The 17,215-nt window shown below is 30.9% G+C and overlaps 1 protein-coding gene across 1 annotated transcript; it reads left to right on the top strand.

Annotated features, from left to right (window-relative positions):
- Positions 1-11,562: 11,562 nt before the first annotated feature.
- LOC141720772 (3-ketoacyl-CoA synthase 6-like) lies at positions 11,563-13,114 on the top strand. Its single transcript, XM_074523380.1, has one exon. It carries the CDS (start codon positions 11,682-11,684, stop codon positions 13,035-13,037), a length of 1,356 nt encoding a protein of 451 aa, XP_074379481.1. The 5' UTR covers positions 11,563-11,681; the 3' UTR covers positions 13,038-13,114.
- Positions 13,115-17,215: the final 4,101 nt, after the last annotated feature.

The raw sequence follows: 17,215 nt of genomic DNA, 5'->3' as shown, positions 1-17,215 counted from the left end.
TATTTAGTTATAAAATGATTCGGAGCCCCGTTTTAATTCCGAAAAATGTTCAAAAATTCATATTAAATAAACCGTTCGTCCGTTTAATACGAAACGAACGCGTACAGACTCAGAAAAATATTCCGCTTTCATTAAAAATACTTTCGAGACCCAAATCCTTTTGTTTCGAAAGGTCGCTTGTTTTACGAGTCATTTTGAGTCGATTATTGATCGATAAAATCATATTTTGACCCGATTTCCATTTTAAACGTACTGAGTCGACCCTTTTGATGAACCGAGTCATATGTGATATGAATTATGTGATACGTGAGTTATGGGTTATATGTTATGTGAATTATGTGTGTATGTGGATCAAGGGTCCTGTGTTTGTTTGTTATATTTATGTGTGGGCTATCGTATGGGTAGTCGATAGGCTTTTGACGCGCAGTTCGTCGAGTGATTATCATTTAGGCGATTAAAGTTCTATATATTAATTATAGATGTGGATCTCTCGAGTTGATCAGGACAAGGTGTTGGATAAAGAATGAAATAGAATGGTAGTGGATATTTGGCTTCTAGCAATCGCAGGAGCAGCATATCGGTGAAGTGTTGAAAAGAAAGACGGTGACGGTTTGAGATAGAATGTCAGAATAGATGTGTCGTTGCGAGTGTGACTAACTACTAAAACCCAAAGGCAAGTATTCCTATCATCACTTATTGTTCAAGTGATATTTATTTTGAATCTTATCATGCAAGTATTGCTTTCCCTATTCAGTTCAAGATAGATAAATGTTTTACATATCGCTGAATTAAATAATTCTGTTTATGCAAGTTTTCATATGCTATTCTATGTTCAGAATAGGCAAGTGATTTTACTTATCCAATTATCGGATTTATAAATGTTTTGGGATTTTGAGAAAAGTGATTTGGTTGCGAATATTCCTACCCAAGAATTGGGGGAATAAAATTTTTTCGGGTGTTGATTATTATGACCCCATTTCAATAAAAGGTTTTAAGATTGGAACATAATTGCATAAGTGATCAAGACGGACGGTCCAGCGGAGGGCTATTTCTAAGTGCCATATGGAATATTATGACACAACTTTTGCCACAGGCAGGTATATTGCCTTTTGTTTGTGTACTCGTATTTTTGGGGTCACGTTTCTACGAATCATGACCTTGTGCTATCACACGGGCTGATCAGCATGTGATAGTACGTCCGTCGGTGGATGATCCTAATCTAAATTATCATATCGTTTTTGATATTCATAGAATAAATGATTTATCAACTATTTCTATTTTGGAATAATGGTAAAATGCAGTTTTGATTCAGATTCTGATTTATGCTTATACTTACGTTGTTGTTAAATATCAAAGGTGGTATTAGTATAGATGATTGATGTTGACTTCAGTATGGGTGTTGTGAGCATCAAAGTTCGTATTGATATCTAATTTGATATAACAACAAAGTAAGTATTAATTTGAAGAGTTCGGTTTTGAATGAGTTTATGATCCACTCTATAATCATTGTTTCATGTTATTGTTGTTTACGATATTTCCGTAAACACTCTTTACGAGTTTGATTGTCGTCAAGATTCAAAGTATGGCTGAAGCATTTTGCTCAAAAATATCAAAATTATTTTTTATATAATTAAGGAATCAATTCTAGGGTTCCTCAACTAAAATTTTATGATTCAGCAATTATGATTTTAAATGTTCTGCTCTAATGCCGATGTCGGGTTTATATCAAAACGACCTTATATATATTACAATGATCTTGTTGAGCATTTCTTCCGCTCATACTTACCTATTTTTTTTAAATTTAACCTCCAGTGAGGATTAACTTGCGCTGTTCAACTGCGTAATTCAAGGAAGCAAAGAAGAAGCTCTTGAAAGGTGGCTGGTCCAGGGTTTGCGGGCTAGTGTAAGTTTTATTGTATAAAGTTGTTTATATTATATTATATTATAGTTGTATATTTCATTTGGGCCTAGTATACTTCATTTCGAAGTTATACTAGTGGGTTTAGTTTTGAGTTGGTATTTGTTGAAAAGAGTTTTAAAAGTAAAAGAAAGAGAAAAATTATTTGTGGAATTTGGATTTCTTGTTTCTAGAACTGTAACCTTAAAAGATCTTGGATTAGTTGGGGTCATTTATGTAAAATATCTTCCACTAGCATTTGTTTATTGATTAAACAGGTTGATTTGAATTGAGGTTTTATAGTGACGACCAAATCCTCTGACCCCGGATTTGAGGGCGTTACAGGTTGGTATCAGAGCTGAGGTTATAGTAAACTAGAAACGAGAGTCTGTAGGAGTGTGTATAGATATGTGAGGACGATTGAGCTCATCTCGAGTTCCTGTTGGACTATCGGATATAGTACCAACGAGTAAGTTAAGATAGGCGCATTCGTTTGAGAGGGTTGTGTTGAGCTGGACAAAACTCCTGGCAGTTGCAAACTTCTATTATGGAATCTTTCGAGGCTACTACGATTTGACGACGACGAAGATTCTCGATATCCTCAGAACATGAAGAAGTATCTAGAATCGGATGACGAGTCAACAGAAGAGTTCAAATAGAAGATAAGTATTAAGACTTTGGCAATACCTTCTCTTTCTATAATTTCTTTTGACCTCTCTCAAAAGAGGTATCTGTTAGAGGATATATTCCCTAACACTCGTTTAATCATTTTGTTACAGAATCTTGTTTTCTGGATTTCATTTTTCTCCAGAAATAACAGCTTTGAAATCTTTTCAATTTTATTCATTTGATTTTGAATTCCTTTGATATTCTTTAATTCTGACTGAGATGAACAACCCTAACTATAGGGGACACAAGGTATACCTGTCTGTGTGATAGGAGTTGGATGGGATGCCATCACTTGTGTGTGTTGTGAATACATGAAGGTTAACAACCTTTAGTAGTGTCTTAATTTGGACACGCAATACCAAGTTCATTTGATCATATTGATGTCTCAGTTATTCCTTCATTTCAACAATACTTTTTCTCAAATTCAGATTTTGGTCCCGTTATGATATCAAATTCTCTTCTTTTTGAAATTCTATGATTTTATCATTCCAAATATTCAAAGGTATGTCAATCAAGTTAAGCTGAGTTATATTTTTCAAGTCAAAGCAGGGTTATGTGATGGGATTACCAAGAGCAGCAGTGGATTGCAATGCGATTAAAATATCAGGGGCGTATAGCGAAGTCGGTCTGTCTCTTTATTTCTTTCTCTATTTATTTCTATCTCTCTTTCCTTTTTCTTTCTCTCTATTTTTCTCTCTATTCTTCTTTCTCGCAATCAGTAAAAAGTGATTCCATTGATGAATTGATCAAAGGATGTGAATGGAACAATGGTGCCCAGTAAAGCACCTGTAAAAGTTTTATTATACAAGGGATATAAGATTTGTTTGGGATTATGGAAAATTAAGGTTATTTGGAAACGGAAAGTTGGTTAGAAAACCCTTAGTGCTTTCTTCTACTGATTCCGAGGACGGAATCCTTATAAGGAGGATAGATTGTAATATCCCATATTTTCAGATATTATTTTTATAATTATTTGGATTTATTTATGTGATTTTTATGTGAATTTTGGTGAATTATCTGATATTGGAATTGGTGTTTGGGTGTTTATATGTGATATTATTTTAGTATTTTAATTTTTATGTGCTCAGAATAAAATATAGATAATTGTGATAATTTTATGGTAATTTTTGTACTGTTAGATGATTTTATAATTATTTATGAATTTATTAATTATTTTCTGAATAATTACAAAACTATTTTATAAAGCCGGGAATCGTCCAACCTCAACTGTTTTTGCATTTTTACAACCCAAAACTCTTCGTAAAACTCCTGCCTAACCTAATCTGGTAATTCCGGACATTTTCCGTGTTTTGACATTTTCGATCCGGATTACGGTTTGACCTGTGCGCGTCCCGGCGCAAAATTTTCGTTACAATAATCATTTCGGTAGATCAATAAAACCCTTATTTTCGAGAGACGGGATATTTTTACAATATTTTCTCATAGGGTGTTTTATAAGAAGTTCGGTTTTGATAATTATCCAAATCTGGTATTAAATTGTATCGTTATATAGTTACTTAGCGGCTAAGTAATCTATTTTTGGATCTGATATATAAGTGTAAATTCAGTATTAAATTCCAGAATATTTCAAAAATCATGAAACTTATATTTTATTAGTATTTGAATATTTCGAGAATTTTAAAATTATTTCGAAAAATTTTCGTGTTATATTTACCCGCACGTTTGTTCGTTAAATCGTAAAATGCAGATATGACACGCGATTTATAAATGTTTTAAAAATTATGAAAATTTTATTTTATTAGTTTTTAAAAATTCCGAGAATTTTATAAATATTTCAGTTTTAAAAAATTTATCGGACCGGACCCCTATCGGGACGTCAAACCCCACAAAAATCAGATTTTTATTTCTATAAAATCGTGGGACTTTCAAATATTTTAGATTTTCGCATTTTTGAAATATTCATAATTTTTGAAAATTTTTAATATAAATTTTATATTTATTTAATTTAATATTATTACCCGCTAATTATTAATTTTGGGCTAATTTTTATTAGGTTGTATTGATTTTAGTTATAAAAAAAAGAGAAACGTGTAAAGCCCCCAGCCCCGCCCCTGCCACGTGCCACCCCTCCCCCTCCTTATCTCGCCTTAACAAAACAAACCCCCCCCATTTCCTTTTTACCGAAACATTTCTCCCCCTTCTTTCTCTCTGTCTCTCTCCCGGTTTATATACTTTTAATTTTCAAAAATTCATATCTTCTCAACCGTCCGTCCAAATTTCAATTGGTATATATATAAACGATGAGCGCTTCGATACCTACGCATAGGTATACATATTGCAAGGTTTTGAGAAGAAAATTTGCGGGTTATATTTCCGTTTTAATTTATTTTTGGGACATTAAAAAGGAGTATGACGATGTTGATTACTCCACATGGCATCTCAACGTGTATATGTCTTTGGCCATTAATTTCGGATTTTTTTGAAGATATTTTCCGGACATCAAATTTTCTCTTCGGGTTGATCAGAATTTATTTTGGGTAACGATTCCGAAATTCCGCCTTCGTACTTGTGTATATTATAGTATGTTAATGTTTATATATTTAATTAATAATTTTTAGAAATTGTTGGAGAAGTCACTTTTGGTCCGAGTTTTGGTTCAGGTGGCCGTGTTATTCATTTCTGGAGTGTTTATACGCGTAAATATAAATTATTGTGTTGATTGTTGTTGGTTGTGTCGATATGATATCGACTGGCAGTCCGAGAAATAGAGGAGGTGTTGTCCGATTTCCAAGAAAATATTATTTTTAGTTCTGAAGATTATTATTTTTATTATTATTCGAAAATAAATCCAAATTATTTAGTTAATGAATTTTAATTGATTATTTAATTCGAGTTAATTATTTCTTATGATTTAAAAATTCCGAAAAATAGTTCTAGCTTTAAAATATTATTTTAAATTATTTTCCAGGCTCAATAATTCTTATAAAATTATTTTTGGGTGTTCGAGCACTATTATTTAGTTATAAAATGATTCAGAGACCCGTTTTAATTCCGAAAAATGTTCAAAAATTCATATTAAATAAACCGTTCGTCCGTTTAATACGAAACGAACGCGTACAGACTCAGAAAAATATTCCGCTTTCATTAAAAATACTTTCGAGACCCAAATCCTTTTGTTTCGAAAGGTCGCTTGTTTTACGAGTCATTTTGAGTCGATTATTGATCGATAAAATCATATTTTGACTCGATTTCCATTTTAAACGTACCGAGTCGGCCCTTTTGATGAACCGAGTCATATGTGATATGAATTATGTGATACGTGAGTTATGGGTTATATGTTATGTGAATTATGTGTGTATGTGGATCAAGGGTCCTGTGTTTGTTTGTTATATTTATGTGTGGGCTATCGTATGGGTAGTCGATAGGCTTTTGACGCGCAGTTCGTCGAGTGATTATCGTTTAGGCGATTAAAGTTCTATATATTAATTATAGATGCGGATCTCTCGAGTTGATCAGGACAAGGTGTTGGATAAAGAATGAAATAGAATGGTATTGGATATTTGGCTTCTAGCAATCGCAGGAGCAGCATATCGGTGAAGTGTTGAAAAGAAAGACGGTGACGTTTTGAGACAGAATGTCAGAATAGATGTGTCATTGCGAGTGTGACTAACTACTAAAACCCAAAGGCAAGTATTCCTATCATCACTTATTGTTCAAGTGATATTTATTTTGAATCTTATCATGCAAGTATTGCTTTCCCTATTCAGTTCAAGATAGATAAATGTTTTACATATCGCTGAATTAAATAATTCTGTTTATGCAAGTTTTCATATGCTATTTTATGTTCAGAATAGGCAAGTGATTTTACTTATCCAATTATCGGATTTATAAATGTTTTGGGATTTTGAGAAAAGTGATTTGTTTGCGAATATTCCTACCCAAGAATTGGGGGAATAAAATTTTTTCGAGTGTTGATTATTATGACCCCATTTCAATAAAAGGTTTTAAGATTGGATCATAATTGCGTAAGTGACCGGGACGGACGGTCCAGCAGAGGGCTATTTCTAAGTGCCATATGGAATATTATGACACAACTTTTGCCACATGAAGGTATATTGCCTTTTGTTTGAGTACTCGTGTTTTTGGGGTCACGTTTCTACGAATCATGACCTTGTGCTATCACACGGGCTGATCAGCATGTGATAGTACGTCCGTCGGAGGATGATCCTAATCTAAATTATCATATCGTTTTTGATATTCATAGAATAAATGATTTATCAACTATTTCTGTTTTGGAATAATTGTAAAATGCAGTTTTGATTCAGATTCTGATTTATGCTTATACTTACGTTGTTGTTAAATATCAAAGGTGGTATTAGTATAGATGATTGATGTTGACTTCAGTATGGGTGTTGTGAGCATCAAAGTTCGTATTGATATCTAATTTGATATAACAACAAAGTAAGTATTAATTTGAAGAGTTCGGTTTTGAATGAGTTTATGATCCACTCTATAATCATTGTTTCATGTTATTGTTATTTACGATATTTCCGTAAACACTGATTTACGAGTTTGATTCTCGTCAAGATTCAAATTATGGCTGAAGCATTTCGCTCAAAAATATCAAAACTGTTTTTTATATAATTAAGGAATCAATTCTAGGGTTCCTCAACTAAAATTTTATGATTCAGCAATTATGATTTTAAATGTTCTGCTCTAATGCCGATGTCGGGTTTATATCAAAACGGCCTTATATATATTACAATGATCTTGCTGAGCATTTCTTCTGCTCATACTTGCCTGTTTTTTTTAAATTTAACCTCCAGTGAGGATTAGCTTGCGCTGTTTAACTGTGTAATTCAAGGAAGCAAAAAAGAAGCTCGTGGAAGGTGGCTGGTCCAGGGTTTGCGGGCTAGTGTAAGTTTTATTGTATTAAGTTATTTATATTATATTATATTATAGTTATATATTTCATTTGGGCCTAGTATACTTCATTTCGAAGTTATACTAGTGGGTTTAGTTTTGAGTTGGTATTTGTTGAAAAGAGTTTTAAAAGTAAAAGAAAGAGAAAAATTATTTGTGGAATTTGGATTTCTTGTTTCTAGAACTGTAACCTTAAAAGATCTTGGATTAGTTGGGGTCATTTATGCTAAATATCTTCCGCTGGCATTTGTTTATTGATTAAACAGGTTGATTTGGATTGAGGTTTTATAGTGACGACCAAATCCTCTGACCCCGGATTTGGGGGCGTTACAATCATGTTTTCATTGGAACCCATGGTGACGATGAGTTCGGTTATGAACTAATTGTTGTCATTGGTATCTAACGGATTTACTTATGGATTTCTATAGTTAATTTGTTTCAATATCTTGGTGTGTGGTGATTTATTGATATCCTAGTATTGGTTGTGCTTATTCGTCTTATATGAGTAGCTAACATATAAGATAGTGTGTTAATCTCTATTGAAGCGACAATAAATATAGAGATTTAGAACTTGCCATGCTAGCGTAGGTTCATGTATTTGTTATGAATGATTCGTAGGTAATTTTAACCATCTTACTTGCCCTATGTAATCACAATAGATAACTTGCGCATTAAACCTTTATGTTGTCAAATTCTATAGACATATAGGGTCTCAACATAATTGGTATCTATTCAGCTTATATCTCTCTTCTGGATGTTTGGTAGTAGGGTATTCGTACAATGAAAGTTGGCGTATACTAGTTTCGTATTATCTGATTAGTTGTCATCACCATCACATGCTAAGGTTAAGAGCAATGACTTTGAATGAAGTATTTAATGAAGTTAGAATCCCATGTTTGTCTCATATAGTTAATTTAATCACTTTTATTCTTAGTTAATTGCATGTTAATATAATCTTAGTTATAAACATCTCAACTTGTTATTGTCTTAGCATTGAGCGATAGCCATACAATTGCTGCATAGGTGCATAATCTTAAGTTAACTAAAAAGAGTCTCTATGGGTACGAATCTGATTTATATCTTATACTACTTGCGAACGCGTATACTTGCGTGTAATTTAGTGCGTGTTTTCGCCTTAACATAAAGACCGATAAAAATTTGAAAGCAAATTTGTTTGGTCGATATACTGTCATGAGACTAAAACAAAAATGACGAGTTAAAACAAAATAAATTAAAAGTAAATTCGTTTGGCATATATAATGTCATCGGACTAAAATAAAATATACATATTATCAATTCGGTCTAAAGCATAATAATATTCATTCCGGGCTAAAATGAAATTAAACAAAAAACTAAATATAATTAGATGAATTTGATTGACATAACGGGTCTGAAACTAAAACCAAGATTTGCTACCTCAGGCTAAAATAATATAATAAATATTACCGATCTAGCTAAAAAGTATTTTATTAAACAGGGCTACAACATAATGCGTTGGTCGATATAATGTTATCAGAATAAAATAAAATATGTTATCTATTAGCTTTAAAATAAAATAATATTTAACTACAGCTAAAATAAAATTAAAAATAAACTAAATATAATTGAATGGTTGATATAAAGGGCAAGACTAAAATAAAATAATGTATATATTATTGATCTACGCTAAAACTAAAATTAAATTCAAACTAAAGGTAATTCTTATATTATTAATTTGTGTTAAGATAAAATTAAAGTTTACCTAATTCGTTGTTAGGTATAATGATTGTGGGATAATTGGGATTCAACCCTAATAACTGAAATATTAAAATTTTGATTCCGGATCTGTGTGTAAAATGTTTAGATTTATATAATTACGGGGTTTTTTCAATTTTTATAATATCCAAAACTATTTTTATAAAATGAAAATAGAGGTGATTCATTAATCAATATAATTGCGTCACACTAAAATAAATCGATACATGTCATTCATCCGGGCTAAAAACAATAATACAATTGATTCATGATAAATCAAAATTAAAATAAGAAAATAACTATATCGCTAAAATAAAATAATATGTATTTTTGTTCGGGTTAACATAATTTTTTTATAATTGATACATAAACTTTTTATCATTGATCAAGGTTTTAAAAAATTAAACCAAAATAAATTTGAATATAATTAGTTAGATTTTTTCGGTATACCAAAGTAAAGATAATTCGTTTACTATAAATGTGAGCTAACTTTTATCTTTTAGTTAAAACATAGTTATCTTTTGTAAATACACCTATGAATTTGAACAAATTTAAATATTTCAATCCGTGATATTTATTTAAAAATTAGAATTTCACTAAATTATACACATACATATTTAAAATAATTATGAAATCATATTATCAAAAATTTCTAATAAATAAATTTCAGAACTTAAAATTTTACTTCATATTGAATTCAAAAATTATATAATATTAAAAACAATCCGTACATCGCACAAGTTTTAGGCTAGTTATATATAGAAGAGATTGAAAACTATTTTTTAACAATAATTAAATAATAGTAAATGACCTTATTGATATAACACAAAAAATGCAAAGTACAAGAAGTACTTTGGTATTAATGGATTAAAATGCCTTGGTTAAAATAAATTATTAAAGTCATTATGTTAATGGATTAAAATGTCTTTGTTTAAAAAAGGCCTGTAATAAAATATGAATTGGGCTTTATTTAATATAAATCGAGTTACGCGACCCAGCTCGTATATACCCAGCTAGACAAACTTGTGAGTATACTAGACCCGACGATTTAAATATACGAGTTGGGTTCGAACAGATTTTCAGCTCGTTTATTTTTCTCGGATGCCTTGACTTGTTTAATAAAACCCAAGCTCAAACTCGTTTAACTGTGATATTCGTTTCGACTCGACTTGAATTAAAGAACTATTTATTAATAATTTTTACGGATAATTAATTTTTTAGGATATTTAAAATCGGTAAGTAAAATAATTTATACAAATGAGCTAGACTATTAGCGAGCTATTCGAACTTGACTCGTAAAATATTTGAATTTAGCTCGGTAATAATCGGGACGAGCTCGAATTATTCGAATTCTTTATCGAACAAGATCGGGTTTTAAATTAATCGGTTTTTAAGGTTCGTGAGCATTATCAAGCCTTTACTAATTTCTAATTTTTTAATATAAAAATATTTTTACTTAAATATTTAATGTTATATATACTTCATATTTAATTGAATCGAATTTCAACCGATCATATTTTGAGTTTTTCTGAATATTGGTGAAATTGAATCGAGTTTTTGAGTCAAATTTGAGTTTATTGAACTTTTTTCAAGCCAAATTTCGATCTTAAAAATTAAAGTTCAATTAAATTCTAGCTCAAATTTGGGACCAAATATTTTTAATAGAGATCGAGGTGAATCTGCACTACAGCCGGCAGGCTCAGCTGGCCTCAAGTACACCCTGACCTAGCCATGTAAATTGGTACTCCCTCCGTCCCTAAAAACGTTTTCTCTTTGTGTTGGACATGTTTGTCAATGCACATTTTTGATTGTTAATATATTTAATACCGTATTAGTATTAAATATAAAAATTTCATTGTATTAAAATACTCATAAATACGAATCCAACAAAATCACTCATATCACTCATAACTATGTTTAATCTTATAAATTAGACGTAAATTAGTAGTCAATCGCTTATCACGAACAGTAACAAAAATCAAAATAGGAAAAATAATACGGGACTGAGGGAGAAGTAGATAATATATTGGTAGGTAAGTGTTAAATTTCTTCTAGTGGTCTGCCAACTAACATGCACAGGACTTTAATTCTACCTTGACTCATCAGTCATCATCCCTTAATTTGTTTGCCTTCTTTCATTTGTAAAATTTGAGCGGTAGGAAAACATGTTCTGAATACATCAGAAATAATACTCCTATTTATTAATATAATTAATTTAAGGGCTACGGCCTAAATGTTTAACGTGTTAATATGATAAATATGCAAGTTTGAAGATTGTAGCTGTATGTAAACGTATACCAAATACTACAGGTTAATACTTTTCTAACCTGCTCATTTAAGTTGTAATTCCCCTCCTTACTTCTTTCATGTACAACTCTGATCTATGTAAAGTGTTACCCTTTATCAATTCTTTCAACAAACTTTCTATCTACTCTTGATCAATTTAGTAAATTCCAGTACTTGTATCTTCGTCGCCCTTTCGTCTATCAATCCAAAAATGGAAGCTTTCTCTATAATTCTGAATAACCATCATGATAATCAGTTTATTCTTTATGCATTGCTCACACTATCAACTTTTTTACTCTTCTCCATCATCCAACTTTACATCTCAAAGTATCAACCAGTGTACCTTGTAAATTTCTCTTGTTTGAAACCACCAGACTACTGCAGAGTACCCATTGCAGTCTATCTTGAACACATCAGAGAATTTGATTTCCTAGACCAAACCAGTGTAGATTTCATGTCGAAAATAATCACTTCATCTGGACAAGGTGATGAAACTTATTATCCACCAGCTTTGTTCTATATTCCACCTGTTCCAACTGACCGTGAAGCAGTGGAAGAAGTCCACATGGTCCTCTTCCCTGTTTTTGAAGATCTGTTATTGAAAACAAATCTTGAACCTCACGATATCGATATTCTTATCGTTAATTGCAGTGGATTCTGCCCTGCACCGTCACTTTCATCAATCATAGTCAACAAGTACAACATGAAAGAAGATATCAAGAGCTATACACTTACTGGCATGGGATGCAGCGCAAGTGCGATAGCTATTGACATGGCTAGAAACATTTTAAACACTCTTAGAAACTCCAACGCTGTCGTACTAAGTACAGAGATCTTGTCAACCGGATGGTATCAAGGCAAAGAAAAAGAGAAACTAATCATCAACTGCATGTTCCGCATGGGCAGTGCAGCAGTCTTGCTGTCAAACAAAAAAAATGCAAGAAAACAATCAAAATACAAGCTCCTTTATAGCTTAAGAACTCAAACAGCTTCGGATGACAAGGCTTACTATTCTGCAATGCGCGAAGAAGACTCCAAAGGATTCACCGGTGTAACTGTTAAGAAAGAATCACTTCAAGCTTTTGCAGAAACAGTACGCTCTCATTTAGTTAGCCTAGGTTCATCAATCTTGCCATTAGTCGAGAAATTGCGATACGTTAAATGTGTACTTAGGAAGAGTATGATAAACAAGAGCACGGAGATATATGTGCCTGATTTTAAATCAGTGGTACAACATTTTTGTTTTCCAACAACAGGGAAACCAATGCTAAGAAAGGTAGGGAAAGAGTTGAAGCTTGAAGAGAAAGACATGGAAGCTAGTTTTATGACATTGCACAGGTTTGGTAATCAATCTTCATCTTCATTGTGGTATGTTTTAGCATATATGGAAGCCAAGGAGAATGTGAAGAAGGGTGACAAAGTGTGGCAGCTTGGGCTTGGGAGTGGATACAAGTGTATTAGCTTACTCTGGGAATGTGTTGGGCCTATTATCGGAGAGGCTCACAGTGGCCCATGGGCTGATTGCATCTCTCGGTATCCTATAGTTCCTCCATCCTCCGGTACCTAATATTGTTACATGTGCTAATACATAATATATTTTATATTTAGTAATTCCCATATACATAATAAATATATTTTTAATAATACTGGTTATGCTCATATCGTCTGTATTTATATATATTTAATTACATCTATTTCCATATTCTAATTAATTATATGTGTACAATGGTTCAGGGTGAAAGCAGTTTGTCAAATTTAAACATGTTTGGATTACGAATGTTATACAAATTAGATTTTTTTGGGAAAAAAAGCCCCAAGTGTCACTCTACGGGGAATAATAACCCTCAATTTCATTTCTACCCCAAAAGTCACTCTAAAACCTAGTTTCAAATCATGTTTTTGTTAAATATGAAAGCGTAACATCCTTTCATGTTTTTCCACCATTTTATTTTTTTATTTTCTCTTTAATTCATTTCATTACTTTAATTCACGTTTGTAGACCTAAACAACACTTCATATTATGTTTTAACGATAAAACACAACTTAAAAATATGTTTTAATTCATTTTAAATTAAAATTTTATATAATTCAAACTTTTTTATTGGGTTTCAAAAATATTAAAAATTTAAATTAACTTTTTAAAATTCAAGCATGGCCCTAATTGAATATTTTTTAATTTTTTTTTGGATTTAATAACCCCTTTTGGGTTTTAGAAATAAAATAAAAATATGCCTAATTTAATAATTTTTAACATTTTAAGATTTATCAATCAACTTTTGGATTTTAGAAATATTAAAAAATAAATTAATAAAAGTTATTACGATTTAGGGTTTAGGATATAGGGTTTAGGGTCCCGAACCCTAATTTAATCTAGGGTTTGGGGTTTTTAGGCTCTAAACCCTAGGAGGTAAACTATAATTATTTAATTTTATTTTTTTATAAAAATTTTAGAGTTCTAAAATTCCTAATTTAGTTTTAAAAATAGTAAAACATTTATATATATATATATATAAATAAAATAAGAATAAACTACCGTTTAGATTAACGTGTTAAGTTTAAAAGCATAACATTATTTAACATTTTGGATAAAAAAATGCAAAATGTTAATGCGTTTTGTGTTTTGCTCCAAAACTAAAACACAATTTACGTTTACAACTCTCCGAACACCTTCTCAGGTTGTGTTTTGCTATTTTCAAAAAACAAAAAAATCAGAAACACATGATCCATTTGTGTTTTGACCATTTAAAAATAAAAAAAATAGAAAAACGTCACGCATTTGCGTTTTGGTCATGAATTTTAAACGACACACACTTCTGTTTGGAGTAACATTTGGGTCCATATTTTCCCAAATTGACATCCAGGGCCATTTTAACCCAAAAAGTAACCTTTGGGGCCAATACCCAGTTCTTTTTCTCGTAGGGAACCCGCAGTCGCTACCCTTCGGGTGCGCACTGGGTAAATCCCACGAGCTCACACAATAGCCTGCAAACGAGGTGAACCAAGATAAACCGCACTTAAGCGATATGCTCCGGTTCAGGAGTTATAATCATAAATTCTCCTCCCGTGGGATTCGAAACTCTGATCAATAGGATAATTATCCCCTTTTTAACCAACTGAGCCAACCATATTGCGGACCCAATTTTTTGTTTAGCCTCATGACATTTTATTAAAGAGTAAAAATAAAATCTTTGACCAACTATTATCACTAGCGTTTAACCAGTGCTACGCACCGAATTGTTAATTCATAAGTTTTAACAGTCCTTACAATGAAATAAGAGAATAAGAATAATGATGTTAATTTTAGGATATTTTTCCTAAGATTATAAGAATTTCATGTAAGTAAAAATTCAATCTTCACGTTTATTTTTTGTTTTTTTTTTGAAATTAGGACAATGAATATTTATTTTCGTAATAAAATGCACACAAATCAGTGACTACGATAGGGAAAATTTCTTAAGATCTACCTCCAGATTGCTTAATATATATATAAATATAAAATATAATTAATATTAGAGAATTTATAAAAAAAATAGTTTACCAAATTATTTCAAAAATACGATGTCCTCTTTTATCTATTGTTATTACAGTTTCTCCATCAACTTTTTTCAATAATATAATCTCATGCTTTTTCCCGCCGCTTGCATCCTCAGCCGCGCCTTTGTCATTCTTCACCGTCGTCATCACCCTTCATCATATGCATTTTTGGATAATTATCTCTCCTCCCTCTTCTTTATTGCACTACCATTGTAGTTTTTTTTTAATTTTTATTTGATTTAACTCTTCTTTATATATATATATATATCAAAAAAATTATGAAACTCAACACATGTAAGGTTTTATAGATCTAACTAACCATCTTGCAATTAGTCGATTTGGTCACTTTTAAAGTTGCGATCAATCGATTATAATGAGTCTGGTATGCTTTTTATTTTTTGCTTTTTGGTTGATTGATGAATCAAGAAATTGCTTTTAGTTGATTTAATTCAACTGTTTTACGTGAATATCACATGTAAGGTATTACAGATCTTGCAATTAGTTGATTTTGTTACTTCTAAAATTGTAATCAATTGGTTATAATGAGTTTGGTCTGCTCTCTTTTTGCTTTTTGGTTGATTGATTAATCATGAAATTGCATTTTAGTTGATTTAGTTCAACTGTTTTTATGAATATCAACTATTTTACATAATGTCGCCAAGATTTTTTTATTGTTGTTAATTGTAATTGCTTTGACATTGAATTGAAATTGATTTAGTTTGTAACACATACAACCGAAAACTAACTAAAACAACAAATGCAACCGAATAAATTCAAAATCAACGTTCATAAAAAAAATTGTAGTTTGAATGGCAAAGTTGTAGATCTTACTTTTCAAAATAAAACTTAAATTTACTTTTGTAATTTATTTTTAAAACTACTATTTTTTGGGGAAAAAGATGTACAAGGAATAAATTGTTTTTTTAAAAAGAGCTCAAAAATTACACATTTCTCAATTATATAAATTGAATAATGTTATTTTTATTACTTAAAGTTAAGTACACAAATTATAAAAATATGTCAATGTATTATAAGATATATAAAATTTAACATTTATCCGGTAAATTATTTATTATAATTATTTCTTAAATAAATTGTGTAATATTGACCTATATGTTACATAGATAATCGATTAAAAAGATTCAGAAGAGCGCACTTTTGAAAGTAATATCGATCACTTGTTTAATATTACTTTTAAGTTGTACCACTAATTTTAGGTGTTACACATATAAATATTATACATATTTTTCTTTTTATCTTTTCTGTCGATCTTCGTCTTTCTGGAGAACTCATGAAAACTCAATGTTCGTTCTTACTTTTTCTTTTTCTGATTTTTACTCTCTACCTATTTTTCATATCTATTTATGTTATGTCATTTACATCGATTCGTCACCAATGTAGGCCTTTGTAAAAAAATCTTGTTTATTCTAAGTTGCCTTTTCCGTATTTGTTTTCAATTTCACATGCATGATTTATTTTTAGTTTTAAAGTTCATCTTTTTGATGAACTTGCGAAAATAAGTTTTAATTGCCACTTCCTCTTTTTTCTCTCTCTTTTTGATCCCGCTAATTTTTTTCAAATATACTCATATTGTATTAAGTTTATCAACTTTTCGTCATACACATACTTATTCAATTAATTAATTATCTTTTTCAAATTTTCATCTCCGACCTTATCTTCATTTCCCGATGCATGATTTGTCTTTAATTACTTTCGTCGAGTTTTGTGATAATTTTGACTTATATCTGGTTAACTATTAAATAGTGATGCTTCGTAGATATTGACCATGTGTTGGAGATAAGTTATGTCAATGTAGTCGTTGTAGTAGTTTAATCACGTTGACTTTAATATGCATATGGTAATTCCTTTATATTTTTCCAAAATGGTGTGAATTGGTAGTGGTGGGAGGATGTGACTGTTTGATTTGCTATTTTTTTAAATGTGATAATTTATAAATTTGTTAGGGATGTCTTTCATGTCATGATCTGAATGGGTATATTTTTGTTTAAATTTGATCATTACGAATTGATGTTGGTGGCCAAAATTGGTTGTTATAGGCAGTGATAGTGGTTGATCGAAGACCGTGATCGAAGTAAAAATGGGATTGTGGCAATGAATACAGATGCATATAACAGTAACGACTTATGTAAGTGGAAGATGGAGCATATATTAGGTGATTAAGATTATATCTCATATAATAAAATGAGTGGC

This window comes from Apium graveolens, chromosome 4, assembly GCF_009905375.1.
Source record: "Apium graveolens cultivar Ventura chromosome 4, ASM990537v1, whole genome shotgun sequence".
NCBI classification, from domain to species: domain Eukaryota; kingdom Viridiplantae; phylum Streptophyta; class Magnoliopsida; order Apiales; family Apiaceae; genus Apium; species Apium graveolens.
Note: the sequence above shows the minus strand (reverse complement) of the source record. Positions and strands in the feature narration are given on the sequence as shown.

Excerpts from the sequence above, each read along its gene's own strand:
- LOC141720772 (XM_074523380.1), top strand. The coding sequence starts at position 11,682 with ATGGAAGCTTTCTCTATAATTCTGAATAACCATCATGATAATCAGTTT.